The 21,420-nt window shown below is 41.3% G+C and overlaps 1 protein-coding gene across 1 annotated transcript in view; it reads right to left on the bottom strand.

Annotated features, from left to right (window-relative positions):
- Positions 1-678: 678 nt before the first annotated feature.
- LOC122742374 (lipopolysaccharide-binding protein-like) overlaps positions 679-21,420 on the bottom strand; it is a 29,880-nt gene continuing 9,138 nt past the window's right edge. Inside the window, exons 6-15 of the mRNA XM_043986590.1 lie at positions 18,513-18,576; positions 17,302-17,393; positions 14,778-14,954; positions 13,258-13,317; positions 11,947-12,114; positions 10,195-10,262; positions 7,188-7,233; positions 3,713-3,776; positions 3,047-3,123; positions 679-1,154 (exon numbers count right to left, since the gene is read on the bottom strand). Coding sequence (XP_043842525.1) covers positions 1,110-1,154; positions 3,047-3,123; positions 3,713-3,776; positions 7,188-7,233; positions 10,195-10,262; positions 11,947-12,114; positions 13,258-13,317; positions 14,778-14,954; positions 17,302-17,393; positions 18,513-18,576 — 861 coding nt within the window. The 3' untranslated portion in view covers positions 679-1,109. The remainder of the gene's footprint in view (positions 1,155-3,046; positions 3,124-3,712; positions 3,777-7,187; positions 7,234-10,194; positions 10,263-11,946; positions 12,115-13,257; positions 13,318-14,777; positions 14,955-17,301; positions 17,394-18,512; positions 18,577-21,420) is intronic.

Below are 21,420 nucleotides of genomic sequence, written 5' to 3'. Positions count from 1 at the left end.
TAAAGATTACAACTGTCCATGTGTGTTCATCCTGTGGAATGAGAAGTGTGTGAGAAGGCAGTTGCCTTACCATTCCCTGTCCTTGCGTTCAGAGGCTCCTCCCCATTCAAGATGGGACTGCTATAGCCAGAAGGTAGTCCTATAGTGGGATAGGCAGGGATGGTATTTTCCCAATGGCACCTGCACAGCTGTATATGATGCATAGATCCCAATTTCTTTATAACTTCCCTGAGGAGCCAACAACTCCCTGTGTAGAAGAAGGGAGATTGGGAACCTGTATAGCAGCAGGAGAGGAAGGAGTGGGAAAATGTTGGCCAAAAATGGAAGGAGAAGTATATGTTCTCAACAAGCCCCACAAATCACCAGGATGAAAGATGTCCCCCACCTCCCTACTTTCTGATTGACTGATTACATACCCCATGGGGACATACCAGGTCTCACTTTGCAGACCACTGCTCTAATACAACCCCCTCGTGTTATAGATAAGGGAACAGAAGCCCAGAGAGGTTAAATAACTTGTCCAAGGTCACGAGGGTATCAAGTAACAGAGCTGGGATTTGAACCCAGGGTCCTCCAACTCCAAACCTAGTACTCTCTATGCTACATGTCAAATCTACAGATCACATACATGAAATGTGTGAACATGCCTGAGGACAATATGGGCCAGGACAAGGGTGACACAGTCATTCAGTCTTTAATTGAGTCATGGCGGGGGGCATTTATTGGATATCAACAAGGAAAGAAGACGAGTGCAGGGGGTCAGGAGGAGAAAGGGGAATGGAACCAAAATGCAAACAACTGTATGCAAACCCCAGGAGAAGTTGGAAGTCATGGACAGCAATGAGTGCACTGAAAACAGCAATTCATACAGAGAAGGGCATGGCGGTCCTAAGGGGGCGGGCAGAGCTTGGAATCCATGGGCTGAGTCCGCAGGTGATACATTTCTTTTCAGCAGATTCATGCTGGAGAACAGAACCAAAGGGACACAGACAATGGGAGAGAGAGCACAGCAATGGTCTTTAATTCTCCACCGGAAATGAAGCCTTGCCTGTAGAAAAACAAGCTTCCCATCTCTGGGTGTGACTCCTACTTGTCAGTCCTCTCCCTCTTCAGCTTTTAGTGTACTTGACGTTGGCTCCCAAAAGCAGAAAGTCCTAGAGATAAAAGTACAGAGAAGACAGGAGAGAAAGATCACCCTCTGCTTCCCAAAGAGACATTTCTAATTTAAGGACAGACAAGTCATTTCCCTTGGGAACTCTTGGGAAATGGAAAGTCCCATTCCAACTAAAATGAAATCAACCCACAGGGTTCATAAATACTCCCCAGACCCTGTAATCTGAGTAAAACACAGCCTCTGTCAGCTGCTCCCCTATTTATCTGTCATTTTACAAACAGATACCTTTCTGGAGGACCACCATAAATGTCATTTTCTGTCACCTAAATTTTCTCTCCCAAGCTTACAACAGCAAAATTGTGAGCTTCCTGGCATTACCCTCCTGCCCCCTGATTCATTTTCCTTCACCCAGAAGAGAATCTATTTCTAAAACTCAAGGCAATGTCAGCTGTTGTTCACTCTGTAGACAATAGCAAGTGGAGACCATTTTCATCTTTATCCGCTTCTTCATCTTCATCATCTTCTTCATCATCATCATCAGAGATCCCAGGTATAAATCCAGACTCTGAGACTTAGTAACTGTATGATCTTGGGCAATCAATCAACAAACATTTATCAAGTGTCAGGGTACCGGGGACATAAAGACCAAGAAATGTAATAATCTCTGCTCTAAGGATCTTAGAGTCTATCAAAAAAGTGATAACCTCCCTGGGGCTCAGCCTCTTCATATGTAAAATGAGGGCACAGAACTAATTGGCCTCCAAGGTCTCTTCAGCTTTACATCAGCATCACCCTTAGTCTGCATCGTAAGTTTCTATTAGTTACATCCTTCCAACTGGTGTTCCCAACACAGTTGAATAATGCCAGGATTACCTGGGTTTTGCAAATAAAAAGTGAGAGTGTATTTGCTGAATCCCCTCGGGGTACTGTGCTCACATTGCCATTTTTCCATCCAGTGGGTCAGACTCGTTTGATATCGGCTACATGGCATGGAGAATTAATCTGTATTTTAATTCTTTTTGGAGACTGAATTATGTGGACCAGCTATTTCTATGCTCCACATTCCTCCTATCATTTCTTATTCATTATGTCAGTATAAGCATTCAGGCACTGAAGAAGAGCTGAGCAGATGCATCCCCCTCCCTTCTTTGCAGAGCCAAGAGACTATGGGTATAGAATATTACATATATGGTCAGATTCAGGTTATGTGTTTGGTTTGCTGAACTGTTCCCTTTCTTCCTTCTATCATTTGTTACATTGGATGGTTTATTGGATAGGGAAGGGATATTACCAGAAAAAAAGGTGAAAATAAACGATATCAATAAACCTTTTGTTTAACTTCAGGGTCCCTCCTCTGCATCTTTGCAAACAGTGGACAAGGAGGGTCTATGCTGATTAACTTTGCTGACATGTGAAGGGAAGGAAATATCAGGAAACAGTTGTTGTTAACAACAAAAAAGGTGCTGAGACTACTTGAGAGTCCAAGGACCCTGGTTTGCAATGGGTTTAAAGAGGGATTGCAAGTCCCATTCCTATCCCCATTTCCTGAGTCCCAATTCACTTTGGGACTGCAAACACACTGAGATCAATCCCCCAATTCCTTCTTTTTTTTTGCAGGCAATGGGGGTTAAGTGACTTGCCCAGGGTCACACAGCTAGTAAGTGTCAAGTGTCTGAGGCTGGATTTGAACTCAGGTACTCCTGAATCCAGGGCCAGTGCTTTATCCACTGTACCACCTAGCTGCCCCCTCCGATTCCTTCTTAATAGCTGCCTGAACAACTGAACCTAATTCCTCCCTGAGATATCCTGTGCTCCTATTCCTCCTCACCATCCCATCCTCCCCTCTTGCCACTCTGCTCATAGACCCTGAAAGGGACCCCATCAACCATACCCCTACATGCTTTTTTTAGGATCCAGCATCTTCTCACTGACCTTATAAGGTTGTACAAGGAGGTCGTACAATTCAATATTTCTCGGCAAAGGAAGAGGAAAACCTATCTCCAGATTTTCTGAAAATCAACACAGAATAGAAAGGGTTATTACAAAGAGAATTCAGGAAGGGTAGAGAGATCACCAAGTATCGCATTTGTTCTAAAAGGTAAATAGAGCCCACTTCTTATGTCAATATTTCAGCTGTAAGGTTTTTATAAGTGTTGGTATTAGTCCCTACACTAATGCTTACTACAACCCCTCCAGGTGATGAGCCACATTTAGCCTAGCTGATTACTGGGCCCATGCTCAAACTCTTTCCTCCTTGGCAGGACATGGCAGAGCCTGTGCTCAGCTTTCCCAGACTTTGAGAGCCCAAGGAGAATTCAACACACGGAAGGAAGGCATCAGGTCTTTCCCAAACCCTTCCCCACTCCCCATGAGGCGCTTGGTACTTCTTAAAGGCATTTCCATTCATAATCTCAGTGAATACCACAAGTGTTCTGAGAAGAAAGCAAGGCAGGAGAGATTCCTAAACCCATTTTACCAATAGAGAAACTGATGGTTTGCTTAAGGTAAAGTGAGAAGCAGAAGTGGGACTAGAACTGAGGTCTCTTGACTCCCTGACCAATCCGCTTTCTAATTCCCCCTACCAAAGCTACCTCTTACCATTGACAGCAGGTAACAGGGTGCTTAGAGCGTAGTAATTCAGGATCGCCTGGATTAAGGGCACCTGGGGGAGGCAGGAGATGCAGAATGAGCACAGACACAATGTATGAACTGAGGCAAAGAGAAGTAACAGGATTCGGAAAACAGTATTGACAGTGACAACCACAGCATAAATAGACAATTAAAAAAACCCACTGAAATGGAAGACTGAGCTTTACAATAACTAAATTTAATCAAGAAGAAGGAATGACAAAATGTGCCTCCCTCCATTACAGAAGTGAGAGACTGCAATATGAAAGACAGACTCAATCGATGTTAGTCTTGCCAAACTGCTTTCTTTCCGCTTTTATTTTTCTTAATCCCGAGTTCTAATCTGGTCTCAGATACTTACTAGCTATGTGACTGTGGGCAAGTCACTTAACCTCTTTGCCTCATTTTCCTCCTCTGTAATATGGGGATAATAATAGCACTTACCTCCCAGGGTCATTTCAAGGATCAAATGAGATGATATTTGTAAAGGGCTTAGCACAGTGTGGGACACACAGTAGGGACTATATAAATGTTAGTTATCATCATCATCATTATTCTTTCTTACAAGGTTCTCTGGGAAGGGAAGGGAAAAAGACTATACAAGTGGTATAAAAACAAAAGATAGCAATAAAATCAAAAAGATTTCTCTAAAAAAGAGAACACAAATAAAAAATAAAAATCATAATCCACAACATGCAAGGGCATCGTAGTTAGCTGGAATGGCCCTTAGAGATCCCCAAATAGAAATGAGAGCCACTAAACGATGAATAAGGATCTCTTCCATTAAACACTGACTTAGAAAAGCACATATTAATATGATCAAGGTTCTATTGTGTTTTTATTTTATTAAATATTCCCCAGTTATATTTTAATATGGTTCTAGCAACACTCTGGAATGTTGCAGCTGCATTGGCCTAGGCCTGGACGTTGAACACCTCTGCTCTAGGCTAACCCTTACATTTTACAGAAGAGGGAACTGATAGCCAGAGTGGGAAAGTGACTTTCCCTGAGCTTTATATGATCTCTATCAGTAGGGTAACCCCACCAACCTAATCAGTTATTTTTAAGTATTGAATTATTAGAAAGAGTTGTGTAATTTTGGAGGGAAAAAGGAAAAGAAAATTGATTCACAAAATGTCTCCCTTTTGAGTGGCACTCAGGCCTTCCAGACAAGCTAGGTAGCGCAGTGGACTGGACCCAGAGTTGGGAAGACCTGAGTTCAAATCCAGCCTCAGATATTTACTAGCTTTGTGACCCAGGGCAAACACTTAACCCTATTTGCCTCAGTTTCCTCATCTGTAAAATGAGGTGGAGAAGGAAATAGTCCCAAATGGGACTGAAAAATGACTGAACAACAACAGATCTTCTGACTACTTTTTCTTCTGTGTCATGCTTCCCCTCTTTCCTTCTCACTCTGGGGATCTGGGGCAAAAACAGCATGGTCAAGCAAAGTATAAGTGGGATCTGAGAGCCTGAATTTGTTTGAACATGAAACTGTGGAGGCTCCATAAATTTTCACAGAGTATACATTCATCAGTGTCTGTTCTTAGACTTAATTTCCTCACTTGGATGAAGCCTTTAGTGGTTGGCAAACTTGTTTGTTTTTGTTTCTGGTCCATTATTCTTTGTCCTGAGGAAATTCAGTATTTTATTATTCAGTTGTTTTTCAGTCATGACTCTTTGGAACCCCATTTGGGGTTTTCTTGGCAAAGATACTGGAGTGGTTTGCCATTTCCTTCTCCAACTCATTTTATAGATGAGGAAATTGAGGCAAACAGGGTTAAGTGACTGGTCCGGGGTCACACAGTTAATAAGTAAGTGACTGAGGCCAGATTTGAACTCATGAAGATGAATCTTCCTGACTCCAGGCCCAGCCTGGAGTCTATCCATCACACCAGCTAGCTGCCAGTGAAGATTTAATTTGATAACAATAAAATGTTGATCAGGTTTCTACACCAGAGCCATCAACTGGGGCAGTGGGATTTCTTCATTTCTCCTTCCCCTACTCCTGCCCTTTCCCCTTACTTCCATTACTTGGGTAAGACTCAGATGGGAAGAGAAGGCTTTGCACCTTCTAAAGTAGAGATGCCGTGGTGATCTTTCCCACACCGGGCCAGAAGAGCAGACAGCAAACTGCATCTGGGCACAGAGGCTGGTGAATGTGGAAATCTCTGGGTGCAGGACACTGTATGTAGCACACCCTTGAGAACCACTAATACAGTTTAATCAAAAACAACTTATTAAGTTACTTATGACCAAAGATGATCTAGATAAAACCAGCTCTAACCTGGCTCCAGAAAACTAATTGTTAAATTTTTTACATGAACCCTAAAATCAGCAAACACTAAATTAGGCTTGATTGGTTGTGTTTATTGTCTAGACTTAAGGAAGTGATGGAGAGGGAGCAGTAAGGTGGCAAAGTGGGCAGAGCACAGGCCCTGGAGTGAGGAGGACCTGATTTTAAATCCACCCTCAGACACTTACTAGCTATGTGACCCTGGGCAAGTCACTTAACCCTCCCCCAAAATTGGTTACCTCCCCCCCAAAAAACCAAAACAAAACAAAAAAACCATGATGGAGAAAATGTTAATCATGGAGATTAAACCTAAAAGTGTTCATGAGGACATTTTTCCACCTGGAGAGCTGGTTGTTAAATAGCTAACCAGTATAACACTACTTATGACCCACTCAAGCCCTGCCCTCTCCAGGAAACCTCCCCAAATCCCTCCACCACATCCTAATTTACTCTGAGCTCCCAAGACACTACTTACCTGCTCCTTCACAAGGCCTTCTTTGGTCTCCTTACTCAACAGCAACCTCCTTTTTCCAGCCTCAGACCTCCCACAACACTTTATTTCCACCATTCTACATTTATCAATAATGTTATATATTATAACTCTCTATGTTTGTATTGTGTCTCCTCCTAAACTGTGAAGTTCATGGAGGGCAGGGACCAACCACGTCTCTTCTAAACTCCCCCCCCCTTCCAACTAATTTTTTTTTTTGGTGGGGCAATGATGGTTAAATGACTTGCCCAGGGTCACACAGCTAGTAAGTGTCAAGTGTCTGAGGTGGGATTTGAACTCAGGTCCTCCTGAATCCAGGGTCAGTGCTTTATCCACTGTGCCACCTAGCTGCCCTGCCCCTGATTCTTTATAGTCTGCAAACAGCCAGAATTTAATAAATATATGTTGAATAAATGAATATATGTGTTCACTTACTCATTTTTAACTCTTTATCGTATACTAGTTTATGTTATTACTTAACTTTTTCCTACTTGTATGCCCTATCTCCCCAATTAGACTACTAAGCTATTCCCCCCCTAAATAAAGAGTAAATTTCTTCCTCCTGGCTTCCCCCTACCATAACCCAGAACAGAAGTGGACACTGAAGGAAGCTCAAGAAAGATGTATAGAATGAATGACAAAGAAAGAAAATAACTTACATTGATTGGGCCGATGTCTGAGTGTTTCAGTGTCATGGTGAGCTTACTGCGAGAAGAGAGAGAAGGATATGAGTTACCCCGCAATGTAGATTTTGCTACTGCATGAACCAGCTGTGTGATATCTGGATAACCTCCTTGCCTCATTAGGTCTGCAAGGAAATGAGCATAGTAAGCTAGTGTTTGATAAACCCAAAGATCCCTACTAGTGGGGCAAAAACTCACTATTTGGCAAAAACTGCTAGGAAAACTGGAAAGTAGTCTGCCAGAAACCAGGCAGACTAACATATTACACCATATACCAAAGATAAGCTCAAAATGGGTACAAGGTTTAGAAATTTTCTCATGAGCAAATTGGTGGAGAATGGAAGAAATTTCCTGTCTATGGATGGGAGAAGAGTCCATGACCAAATAAGAGTGAGCTTATCGGGGCAGCTAGATGGCATAGTGGATAGAGCACTGGCTCTGGAGTCAGGAGTACCTGAGTTCAAATCCGGCTTCAGATACTTAACTAGCTGTGTGACCCTGGGCAAGTCACTTAACCCCAATTGCTTCACTAAAAAAAAAAAAAAAAAAAAAAAGAGTGAGCTTATCTGAGCAGCCCCTGACTATACAATGTCCCATACCAGGGAGCAGAATTCAGAGGCCATGAGACATAGGATTTTGGATAGGATGAAGCCTGGAGAAGGGCTAAACAAGACATGGTACTTTTGAGATATTACTGTGGAGTATTTGTGGAATAGTGCTTGGGCTGTAAAAAATATTACTTTTATACACACACATGTGCATATATATATATATATATATACATCTATATATATATACACACATATATACACACACATATATATGTATAAACATGGAGACACTTATAAGAACTGATGTAAAATGAAGTGAACAGAACTAGGAAAACAATATATGCAATGACTATTATGACATAAATAGAAAGAACAATAATAAAAATCAAAACTAAATGCTGGGAAATTATAATAAGCAAGCTCAGACCTGAAGAACAGATTTAAGAATGTATCTCCCTCTTGTCTTTTTGGAGATGGGAGACTCCACTATATAAAGGGTGGGCCAAAAGACATGATGTTTTAATAACTTTGAAAAATTTTTTAAATTTTTTACACAATGTAAATTCATTTCTTATATATACTGTATATGATTCTGTGGTATCATAAATAAAAATAAAGGAGTTATTAAATGTTGACTTTTGCTCACTATGTATAATGTTAGACTTGGTAGATGAACTGGTTGTTTCTCTGAATATTTTCTCTTTTTTATTCATTGTTATAAGCTCTCTGGGGATGAATAAAATTGGAAAAGGAGATATAAGAAAGGTTGCCATTTTTAAAAAGTTTCGATGCAGAGCAAGGTCAGGAAGGGTCAAAGGATGGGGTAGGAAGAGCAAGTACCAAGTAGAAATTTATGGTAGTGACCCCTAGTACAATGAAGGTCCTTGAGATCTTAGAAAAACTGGGAAAACTGGTCCAGCCAATTTGGAATTGTGCCCCAAACGTTGCTAAATTGTGCATATCTTTTCACCCAGCAATACCACTTGTAGACCTCAAAGAGATCAAAGAAAAAAGGAAAAGAATTGTTATGTACAAAAATATTTATAGCATCTCTATTTGTGGTGGCCAAGAACTGGAAATGAAAGAGTGGCCTAACACAGGGGGAATGGCTAGACAGACAAATTGCACCTTATGAATTTGATGGAACACTATTCCATCAAAGAAGCCAGGGAAGAAGAGAAACTGTATAATAACAAAAACATTTTACAAACAGCTTTGAAAGATTTAAGAACCTTGATCAATCAAATGACCAACCAGTAGACCCATGGTGAAGCAAGGTACCCACTTTCTGACAAAGTGGTGATAGACTCATGGTGCAGAATGAGATATATATTTGGAGGCACAGAATGCTAAAAAAAATTTTATATTTTTTTTCTTTTTTCCTAATTGGGATGGGAGAGGGGAGAGAAGTAAAATGGATTTTTGTTTATTGAAACAAGTTAAATTATTTTTTTTTTTTGCTAAAGAATATAAAGGAACTAGGAATGTTTACCCTGAAAGAAGACTTAGGAGACAGGAGAATTAACTTTATATATTTGAAGACTTGTCAGATGGAAGAAATTAAACTTGTTCTGTTTGGCACAAGATGACAGAATTAGGAGGACAGGGTGAAAATTACAGAGACAAATAGATTTAGACTCAATAAAAAGAAAAACTTTCTAACAATTAGTTCTATCCAGAAATGGAACGGGCTATCTCAGAACATTCATAATAGGTTTCTTTTTCTTATTTGTACCCCCAGCACTTAGCACAGTGCCTGCCAGATAACAGACACTCAATAAATATTCACTGTTATTGATTAATTTATTCTTTTCCCCTTGCTAGTGGTCTTCAAAAGAAGTGTGGGTAGCCTCTAGTCAGGAATGTCATAAAGGGGATTCCTGTACAGGTACAGCTTGGACTGGATGCCCTGTGAGGTTCTTTACAAATTGAAATTCTAAGATTTGCACCTAGAGTGGTAGAAGGAGTCCAAAGAACTTAGATTTAATTAATTAAGTTTTTCTGACACTGACCTTATTGATTCCCCTAGAGGAAATTTTGCCTATTATGAAGTCGTATTGAAAGTCCACTTTCTTTTCTTGAAATAAGGACTGTCCCAGAAAATCCAGGATGTATGATTGCCAAATCCCCCCCTTGTTGTCCATCCATCTCATTACTACTAGAAGATGTTGAGCCAGAAAATCCCAGAAAGAGCACAGAGACTAATGAGACATGAGGAAGGAAGATTACACTTATGGTGAGATCAGAAAGACACAAATTTTCTTTCCCACAGTGGGTTGACAGCAATAGCATAATAGAACTATTTACACTGTCAAGTCTCCAATCCTAGGGAACCAGCCACAATTTTCTGCAGCAAACTGTGGAAAATTGAAATTACAAGGTTAGGGAATAAAAGGAGAGGACCATGAGAAAACCACCCCCTTGTCTCTTACCTTCCTGGGCTCACAGAGGAGACAAGTCTGCTGGCATTCACGCCCATGGTGGCCCAGACACTGGTTGTCTAGGAATAAGGAGCAATATCATTAGTCCCTACACCAAGCCTGTGATGAGAAAGTCAGGAGAGGGATCTGGTGAGGCCTCTAGGAATGGAACTTAGAAAATCAGTGAGAATGGAGTGGGGGAGATGGAAAAGTAAGATCTATATAATCAATAATAGAGGGGGCAGCTAGGTGGCGCAGTGGATAGAGCACTGGCCCTGGAGTCAGGAGGACCTGAGTTCAAATCAGGCCTTAGACACTTAACACTTACTAGCTGTGTGACCCTGGGCAAGTCACTTAACCCCAATTGCCTCATCAAAACAAAACAAAACAAAAAAACAATAATAGAAGGTTAGAACTTAGAACTTAGAATATAACAGATATAGATGGAAATAAATAGATGTATAGATATAAATGATAGAGAAAGATGTATCAAATCTTACAACAGGGCTGAAAAGGGTATTAGAACATAGGACTAGCTTTGTACAAATTTTCACTAAACTTTAGATGAAATTTAGCATTTCCTTTACTTACTAATTTTAAAAAAGAAAGCATGATTCTGAGAAGGGGTCCGTAGACTCCACTAGAGTGCCGAAGGAGTCCATAGCACAAAAAAAGTTAAGAACACCCAATCTTAGTGCTTTTGCATTCTACAATATGTTGATTTTACAACCTGTTTTCCAATATATTCAAAGACTACCTGGCCTGAGGTCTCAAAGTAAGTTAGTGTTGGAGCCTAGACTAGAACCTAGGTCAGAATTTGGAATGACAAGAAATTGATTTGAATATTGATTTGGCAACTTCCTTTATAAACTTGAATAGAATTAGATGATTTATAAAGTCCCTCTTAATCCTGCCAGTAGAGGTATTGCACACCTGTCATTTTTGCTGTTAGGGGAAGCTAAGACTGGTCAATTGTATGAGCTGGGGAGTTCTGATCTTCGGTAGGGCTAAAATTGATGGGTTTTCCAGACTGTTGCAGAAGAGACTACCAAGTTCCCCAAGGAGGGTCGAACCAGCCCAGGTGAAAAACAGAACACGTTAAAGGTTCCATAGCAATAAACAGTGGCATTGTCCCATGAGTTGCTACTATACTTTCTGCCTGAGATGAGGAGAGCCAATCTCAAGACAAACAAAAATTCCTCAAAATCGCATGATCCTGTGTGTATCAGACTGGTATCTTTTTCTCTATCATCTTGTCTACAAATTAATAATTGTGCAAAACTTTTTAATACCGCAACATTGTGGGGTTTTTTCCAACAAAATAATAATTGAGGGGGGTAAGTGAGCTCTGATTTTGCAATTAACCACATGTATGGAATCCAGATAATTCAGATGATAAGCGCAAAAACTAGGCACCCCTGTCTACCTACTGGCAGCTTATCCAAATAACAGGTATAATGCCTAGAAGAAAGTAATCTCTAGTCCAGCAACATTGTAAACCCAAATATGGAGACAGCAAATGTCACTATTATTATTTTTTTTGGTGTGGGGCAATGGGGGTTAAGTGACTTGCCCAGGGTCACACAGCTGGTAAGTGTCAAGTGTCTAAGGCCGGATTTGAACTCAGGTACTCCTGAATCCAGGGTCAGTGCTTTATCCACTGTGCCACCTAGCCACCCCCAAATATCACTATTATTGAGGGGTGTCCTACACCTAAGGAATCTGTGAACTGATACTTCCCATATTGGCTAGCCCAAAACTTACCACACTGAGCAAGAAGAGAGGTGCCCGGACAGAATTGGGTAGGATGACAAAGGCCTGGAGGTCCATCACTGGTGTGAGGGTCACATTCCCTTGACTGAAGACCATGATGGGAGGAGAAGAAGTAGTTATCTGAAGTTCCATTTGCATATTGGGATACAGCTTGCCCAACTGCAGAGGTAAGAGGATGCATTAAGGGTGATCAAAGACAAGGGCAGAGGGACAGTGATGCATTGCATGGCTCAGATAGATTCATCCCTACAAGTTCTCTAGACAAGTAAGTCTTCATTTTTCATAATTTTTTGAAGCAAAATCATATCACACCTTCAACCATATCAGCCTGTTTCCAAGGATTAAACTACTGTTAATAGGAAAGTAAAGAAAAAGGGAATAAACATTCATATAGTGAATACTTTGTGCCAGTCACTATACTAAGTACTTTATAAATGTTATATCAATACATCCCTCTAAGCTAGGCACTATTATTTTCCCCATTTTGCAGTTGAGGAAACTGAAGTAAACAGTGAGTGACTTGCCAAGGGTCACACAGCTGGATTTGAACTCAGATCTCCCTGACTGCAGGCCCAGCACTCTATCCACTATACCACCTAGCTGCTAGCTCTTAGTAGTAGACAAAGAATTAAGATTCACATCATACTAATGATGTCTGTTTACTGTATCTACTCCTAAAGTCAACCTTGGGCACATTAGTCAAGAGAATTTAGTAAAGTTTGCTCTTGTCCAAGGGCCTACATTCAGCTCCTGAGTCTGCTCCTTACTAGCTGGGTAACCCTGGGGGGGAAGGTGTCTCAATTAACTCATCTATAAAATGGAGGGATTAGACTGAATGAACTCAGAGGTGGTTTCTAGCTCTATATCTATAAAGTTATGTACTGGAAATGAATTCTTTCCAACAATAGCCCATTCCCACAGAATTATGGGTGCCTAGGAAGCAGTGGATAGAATGCCACAAGTGGAGTCAGAAAGATTCATCTTCCTGATTTCAAATCTGGCCTCAGACACTTACTAGTTGTGTGATCCTGGACAAGTCACTTAACCCTGTTTGCCCCAGTTTCCTCATGAGTAAAATGAGCTAGAGAAGAAATTGGCAAACCACTCCAGTATCTTTGCCAAACAGACCCCAAATGGGGTCACGAAGAGTCAGACATGATTGTAAAATGACTGTACCGAAGGAATCTAAAGGACTTTCTTAGAGTTTCTTGGACCACTAAAGGTTTGTAAGGAAATGTAATTGCTTTGAGACTACAGGAGTTTTTCTTATTCCTTCTGAAAGCTAGGAGAGCAGGGCCTTACCTGAGGGACCAGAGCTCGGAAGGAGGATGTGATCAGTCGGATGTGAAAATTGGGTGGGATCTGGATCAAAAGATACATAATAAAATTTAGAACTGGGGGAGAATTCAGAGCACTCCTGATAAGAAGGGGTCAAGCAGAGACTGTCAGTTGGCTAGAGCAGAAAGGGGTTGGAAGGAGCAGAAGGAGAATGTGCTGACATGGGTGAGCAGCCTACCTCTCTCTCCCCAAGCAGCAAGTGTTACTGTGATAGCCGGGGAATGAGGAGTAAAGGTGCTGTTCACCCCCAGCATAGGAACCACTGATTAACCTGGATGAGGCGGGGAAAAGTTACCTTTTCCCCCTTTGAAGTCATGTGGTCCTGAGAAACAGGTTTTCTTTAGTTTAATTTGTCCTTTTCAGTTCTAGCTGCAGGCAATGGAGTTCCTGGCTCTGTCCTCAAGTCATGGTGACCTTGGAGACAGAATTCCTAGCTAAGTATTACAAGTGGCCCAGCAAGGAAGCCTGGGAAGCCAGGCTTACTGGGACTCGGGCTCAACGAAGGCTTTGGACTTGGAATGTAGTGGGATTAAGCTATGTAGGAACTGAGTTAAACTTTGAACCTAATCCCCCTATCCCTGCCCAGAGACTGAGGTGGTGCAAGACACGTTGGAGGGGGTATTTATATATTTGTTTTTATTATACTTTTGAAGTAAATATTCCCTTGTAAAAGTGAAATGGAACAGGGAATGTGGTAAACTCCTAAAAGTGAAACACTATCAATAGAGAGATTAGATTCCCTCAGTACTTTTAAGAGTGCCAGAGAACCTTGGGGAAGGGATAAAATGAAAATACCCAGTCTCCAGGCACTGAGGAGGGTCACTGTTACTTAATCTCACATGGACATAGTTGTTTGCTTGTTGTCTTCCCCAATTCGAACATGAGCCCTCCATGGGCAGGGACTGTTTTTGCCTTTCTCTGTCTCTCTGGCACTTAGGACAATGCCTCATAATAAGAGCTTAATAAATGTTTATTGACCAAATGCACTGATTTTTGTACTTTCCCTTCCCTCTTAAACTGTAAACTCCTTGAATAATTTACACCATAACATTAAGCTTGTAAAAATGAGCAATTTTGAAAGACTTAAGGACAAAGGCTAGCCATGATTCCAGAGGACCATTGAGGCAAAATGCTAGGCACCTTCTGGCTCAGAAGGATAGACTCAAGATACAGACTGAGACATAGCTTTGTTTTTGTTGTTCATAAGACTCTATTTCCTTTGAGTTGAAAGGTGGGACAGGTAGGAGGTAGAAAAAATAAATTCCTGATGACGGGGGAAAACCCCAAAACTAAGAATGTATGGTTCTTCAGAGTCAGTGTCCTAGCTATCTTTATTTCTTCCAAATCTCTGATTCTATGGATTCTATGAAATTGATGTTCTCTGGTCCTGTTGGAGGTATAGTGGGACTTAAGTCCTATTATAATCAAGCTATGGTTGTACCTTCTGACCCCAGGGGTCACTTCCTCCAAACCTCCTTCCTTACCATGTCATCTGTTATGGTGTAGTTCATAGTGCCTGCTGCCCAGTAAACTTGGCTGGCTCCATTGAAGACGCTATCAGAAATTCCAAAGTAAACCATGAGGTCAAGGTCTTCAGGGAGGTTCATGGCACGAGGTTCAAATGGAACAGGAGAGCGATGACTTTGACTGAAAAACTTACCCTGCAAAGACAGAGAAATATCATTAGCCAAGGACTCTCATCTGAAAACACAATGTACCCAAAACAAGCCCAGGGATTAGCTTTCCAGGGTCACAGTATAGACAGTATAAAGGTGAAGGTTTACCTCAAGGGACTTCCAAACTCTCCATACCTCAGAATCTCCTTCCTCAGTGGCCTAGAACTCTAACCATTAGAGACTCATTCCTTTATACTAAAGTATAGTATTGCTGTCTCAGAATCTGTTTTCACTTCTAGAAAATAAAATTTGAACTGTCCACTTCACTGTGTTACAGTGAGGAAAATATTTCATAAACCTTAAAATGCTACAGAAATGTGAGTTATTATTATTATTAATATGTCCTGAATGAATGCAACCATCCCTGGAGATCATTATATGCCTAGTGATAGCACACAGGTAGATACTTTTTCATACTCACAAGTTCACATCTGCCTGGAAAACAACTCATTTATATAGTGCTTTGAGAATTATAAAGTCTTTTCTTGACAATAACCCTATGAAGTAAGTAACAATAGAATTCTTACAGCATCTTTTACAAATGAGAAAACTGAGGCCAACAGAAGCTAATTGCCTTGCTTATCACATAGCTAGTAAGTTCTGAAGCTAGGGTGGAACCAAAGTCCTGTGACATCACATCCAGGGCCATTTCCTCCATACCTTGGCTTCTCAGAACTTGAAGATAGGAAGATCCTGGGGTTACAAATGATGTCTGAGAGGCAACCAAGGATCTTGATCTTCTCTGGTCCCCTGACCACAGAATTAGTCAGTGAGCACTTAAGGAAGTCTTCCTTACTTTCAGGTCTCTGGACTCCTAGGGTGGCTCTACACCTCAAAGGTTCTGATATGACTTGGGGCAAACCTGATGAGAGATAGAGTCTCCCAGGGTGGAGAATACCTAAGGATAGAATGTCCTCAGAAGTTGCCTAGTCCAACTCATACCCAAATCCTGAATCCCATCTTCATCATTCTTTTTTTTTTCCTTTGGTGAGGCAATTGGGGTTAAGTGACTTGCCTAGGGTCACACAGTTAGTAATTGTTAAGTGTCTGAGTCTGGATTTGAACTCAGGTTCTCCTGAATCCAGGGCCAGTGCTCTATCCACTGCGCCACATAGCTGCCCCTGCCTGAGCATTTTAAGGAAGAGGCTATGAATTCAGAACAGCAATAATAAAAGAGGGAAGGCATTACAAGTAGAAAGGATGGCTTATGGAAATATGTGGGGGGAGAAAATGAGACATTAAGTTTGGACAATAAGAATCCAGTTTGGCTAAAGTGTAGAATGCATTAAAGGGAATAACATAAAATTAGGCTGGAGTGTCAGATTGTGTTTAAATTGCAGAGGACCTTAAATGTGAAGTTAAAGACTTTATATTTAGTGTGGGATCATAGATTTTGAACTAGAAGAGACCCCAGAGGTAGTCTACTCTGCAGCCTTCATTTTACAGATCAAGAAACATACTAAGGAAGGTGAAGTATTTTGTCCAAGGTCATACAACTAGTAAGTATCAGAGGGAGAATCTGAATCCTGAGCCTCTGACTTCAGAGTGATTTCTCTTTCTATTGTAATTTTGTTAAATCAATATATAAATTGGTATCTTGCTGTGCAAACCCTTTGACCCAGTAATACCACTATTAGATCTGTAGCTCTCTTTGTGGTGGCAAAGAACTGGAAATCAAGAGGATGCCCATCAATTGGGGAATGGCTGAACAAGTTGTGGTATATGAATGTAATGGAATACTATTTTGCTGTAAGAAATGGTGAAGGAAAAAAAAGAAATGGTGAGCAGCCAGATTTCAGAAAAACTTGGAAAGACTTAAGTTGACTGATGCTGAGTGAAGTGAGCAGAACCAGGAGAACATTGTACACAGTAACAGCAATATTGTGTGATGATTAACTGTGATAGACTTGGCTCTTCTCAGCAGTGCAATGACCCAAGACAATTCCAAAGAACGCATGATGAAAAATGTTCTCCATATCCAGAAAAAAGAACTGTGGATTCTGAATTCAGATGTGAAAAAAAAGCACCAATAAAATTATTTTTTCACAAAGAAAGTGGGGAATAATAGAGGGATCTGGAAAAGGATAGAAGGGGAGGCAGAAAGACCATGTCTCAAGTCTCCCCTTAAATTGCCTAGTTCCAGACTCTGTATACTACAAGTCCTCAGTCAATGATTCAAACTGAGGGATGGATAGCCAGGCAGCCTGGCAACTAGGAGTGTAGGACCAATGTAATTTCCCTAGCCATGCTCTTTGAGGAGGATGAGTCCAATCTTTATGAGGATTCCCCTATCATGTTAGTTACTCAAAGTCCACTGAAAGAGGTTCCTCACCTTAAAGGGAGTGTCCAAGCTGTGAGGTGTGGCCTCCGGTGGCCCAACTAGGGTATAATCCATGACGGCAATTTGGTCAATCTTGGCTGTGACTAGAAACCAAGAAAGAGAAACATAGTTAGGACCTACCTCTTACTCCCAACATTCTAGGCTGTTGTATCTGACCTGTGGGTGCCACAAGTCCCACCCAGAACTTAGATGATCCCTGTTGGGCCAAAAGTGGCCAACGCATCATCAACATTCTAACCTCCCCACAATTCTATATCCCTGGAAACTTTATGGCGTTGTAGATAGATTTGTAATCAGTCTTGGCACCACAATATACCTGCTCCTCCAGGCGTAGATGCTCAAGATGTCATGGTCTGTCTGAAGCCACATGATAGAGAAGAGTCTCCACTGACTGCTTCTGGTTAGGTCTAGCTAAGCACTAAATCCTCCTTGAAGCCTTTTCTGACTCATCTTGGGGGAATGACCTCTCTACCAGAGTTGAGGACATGCCCTTCCTTCCTTTCAATGAAGTGATAGGGGACTATGGGTGTGGAATATTGCATATGCTGTCAAACATGGCCGGTGTTCCAGTCGATTTTGCCAAACTGTTTTTTTTTTCCTTTTTCTTTTAAACTGTGTGAATATTTATAAATGCACAGTGAATAAACATAGAGTAATTGAGAGAGATCTGATCTTGAAGCCAGGAAAGTCTAGGGTGAATCACCTCTTACAAATACTGGCCAGGTGACTCCAAACAAGTCACTTAACCTCCCAGTGACCTGGGCAACTCTCTGAGACCCTAAGCTTCAGAGAAGGTGCTGGCTTGCACTGGTAGAGGGAGGTTTTCCATTCAGAAGTCCCCTATACCACTGAAATTGCAGGTCCAATTCTTATCTCTATCATAGAGTCCTGAATCCTATGACATAGAATAAGCCTTTGTAGGGACGTCCCTTCCTGCACAGGTTTACAAGAGATATTATAATCAATGAGTCTAATCACTGAGCAGGAGAATTGAACTCATTATTTAAGCCAAACTTAAATAGGAAGAGAAATCTGATGTGATTTAATTCCAAAATCCATTCCAATGGAAATTTGGTATCTTTCATGGTTTGTCTCATCTGTACCCCAACCTCCAATGACATGGATAACTTGGAGCCTGGCACCATAGCTTTCACTTCTCACACAGTATGAAAATGGTCCATGGAACCAAGTGGGATCCATACCTGGGAGAGTCTGAAGATAGGGTTGAAGGTATGAGGCAACTGACTTCTTGACTATCTCGCAGATCTAAGGAAAGTAAAATCAGTTACAGAGTCAGGAGTAGGTGTGGGGAAGCATGTAGAGAACTGTCCTGGGAGCAATATGACCCAGCTTCAAGGTCTACCCTTGACACATATTGACTGTGTGACCCTGGGTAAATTGTTCAACTTCTCAGTGCTCTAGTATGAATTGCAGAGAAGGGACTTTCATCATCTGGGAATTTCGTATAACAATGAAATCACAGATCCAGGTTCAATCATAGAGCCAGAGATGGCTAGAACCTGAAGGGATCTTTGAGAGGATCTAGTTCAACTCTCTCACTTTACAAATGAGGTAATTGAGGCCCAGAGAGGGAAAGTAATTTGCCTACATTCACATAGCATGTTATCTCTATAAGTGGGACTGGAATTCAGGTCTTTTTACTCCCTTTGCAGAATTTTTTCTACAACTCTGATCCATCCCTTTCAGCCCTTTGCCCTCCCTAATGGTATTTTCTTTCTTTTGTAAAATAGTATTTTTCCCCAATTACATGTAAAGATAATTTTTAACATTCATTTCTAAATAGTATTTTATTTTTCCTACATTTAAAGGTAGTTTTCAAATTCATTTTTTATAAAATTTTGAGTTCCATATTTTTCTTCCCACCCTCTCCTTTCCCCTCCCCAAGATGGCAAGCAATCTAGTATAGGTTATACATGTACAATCATTAACATTCATTTTTTTTTAATTGTGGCTATTTTCTTAGAGCAATGTTGAGATACAGTGACTGAAGTATTGGCCTTCAGTACCTCAGTTGATGGCATAAAGAATTCTAGCCTGAGCCTACTCATATCAATGTCCATCTCTGTCCTTTACCAAGAAGCAGCAGTGGAGAGGAGAGCATGTGACAACTATGGGAGAAGGGAGTTCAAAGGTCATCAGCATTCTCAAGACACATCATAATGGCACAGTGGAAAGAGCACTGACTTTGGTGTCAGGAGATCTAGATTCAAACCCCACCTGTGACATTTGCTCCCTGGACAACTTTGGGCAAGTCATTTAACCATTGGGCAAGTCTTTTCATCTGTGAAGTGAAGGCTCAGACAAGATGGTAACCAAGGTCCCTTCCAGCACTTAGACTGAGATTCTATGACCTTGGCACTTTGCCCTCCCTTCCTGAACACTATTTAGGTCATCCCAAAGTATTTACCTTTACTTGGGTAAATATTTACTTTTTACTTGGGTCAGTAAGACAAAGAGTCCCTGCTTTTTCAACACAGTGTGTTCCTGGAAACCACATCATAAAGGGCATTGTCTTACGGTAAAACAGAAGCAGGCAGGTGGCCCCATGGATACAGTTCTGTACTTGGAGTCAGGAAGACCTGAGTTCAAATCCAACTTTGGGCATATTTATTAATTGTGTGATCCTGGTCAAGTCACTTCACTTCTGACTGCTTCTGTCTCCTTATCTATAAAGAGGATAATAATAACATCTACTTCTAAAGGTTGTTGTGAGGATAAAATGAAATAGTATTTGTAAGATGTTTTACAAACCTAGAATTCTCTCCCTCCTTAATGCTGCCTCCTGGCTTCCTTCAAGTCCCAGCCAAAATCCCTCCTTCTGTAAGAAGCCTTTCCCAGCCCCCTTCATGCGAATTATCTCCTATTTATCTTGTTTCTATCTTGTTTGTCCCTGATTGTCTGTACACTGTCTCTCCCACTAGATTGGAAGCTACTTGAGAGCAGGCATTGTCCTTGCCTTTCTTCACACCGGGGCCTGGAACATCTTGTTGTGTGGTTGTTTCAGGCAAGTTTGACTTCTTGCCCCCTTTTGGGGTTTTCTTGTCAGAGATACTGGAGCAGTTTGCCATTTCCTTCTCCAGTTCATTTTATAGCTGAGAAAACTGAGGCAAAGAGGGTTAGGGGACTTGCCCAGAGTCAGACAGCTAATAAGTGTCTGAGGCTAGATTTGGACTCAGGAAGAGAAGTCTTCCCCACTGCAGGCCTGGCACTGTATCCACTACATCACCTAGAAGCCCATCGGGCACAATAGTAGGCACTTGATGAAATGTTGACTTTACATGGTTTACTCTACTAGGGAAGTCTTAGCAGTGTGACAATGGGGAGGGATTCCAACTCCTTCCTATAAATGACCTAGGCTACAGAGGAACAAAGAGGGTAACAGCTCCCATTTCTATAGCACTTTGAGATTATAAATTATGCTGGGAGATAGGTAGTATAAGCATAATTATTCCCATTTTATAGGAGAGGAAAGTGAGGTTCAGAGGGAATGATAATAATGTATATTTTATTTAGCCATTTAAAGCTTGCAAAGGGTTCTCCTTTGTTTTTGTATTTTTTTGGTTTTTTGGTGAGGCAATTGGGGTTAAGTGACTTGCCCAGGGTCACACAGGTAGTAAGTGTCAAGTGTCTGAGGCCGGATTTGAACTCAGGTCCTCCTGAGTCCAGGGCCGGTACTTTATCCACTGTGCCACCTAGCTGCCCCAGGGTTCTCCTTTGAAGAAGGCTGCAAAGGAGGCAGTATGGGAATCATTATTCCTATTTGGCAGATGAACAAACTGCAGCCAAGAGAAAGAAAGTGACTTGCCCACACTCATAAACAACTCATGGTATGGGTGGAACTTCAGCCCAGTGCTGTCCTGTGTTCTTTCCACCACATCAGCAACATTAATAGGTGGCTCAGTAGATAGAATGTTGGGCCTAGAGTCAGAAAGATCTGCATTCAAATGCTACCTCAGAAACTTTGTGACTCTGGGCAAGTCACTTCTCCTCTGCCTTAGTTTCCCCAACTGTAAATTGGGGGGGAAACATCTACCTCCCAACACTGTTGTGAGGCACATTGCAAACCTTAAAGCACTAACTACATAACCG

The sequence above is a fragment of the Dromiciops gliroides genome, chromosome 2 (assembly GCF_019393635.1).
Source record: "Dromiciops gliroides isolate mDroGli1 chromosome 2, mDroGli1.pri, whole genome shotgun sequence".
NCBI lineage: Eukaryota > Metazoa > Chordata > Mammalia > Microbiotheria > Microbiotheriidae > Dromiciops > Dromiciops gliroides.
This window is presented reverse-complemented; position numbering and strand designations above follow the sequence as displayed.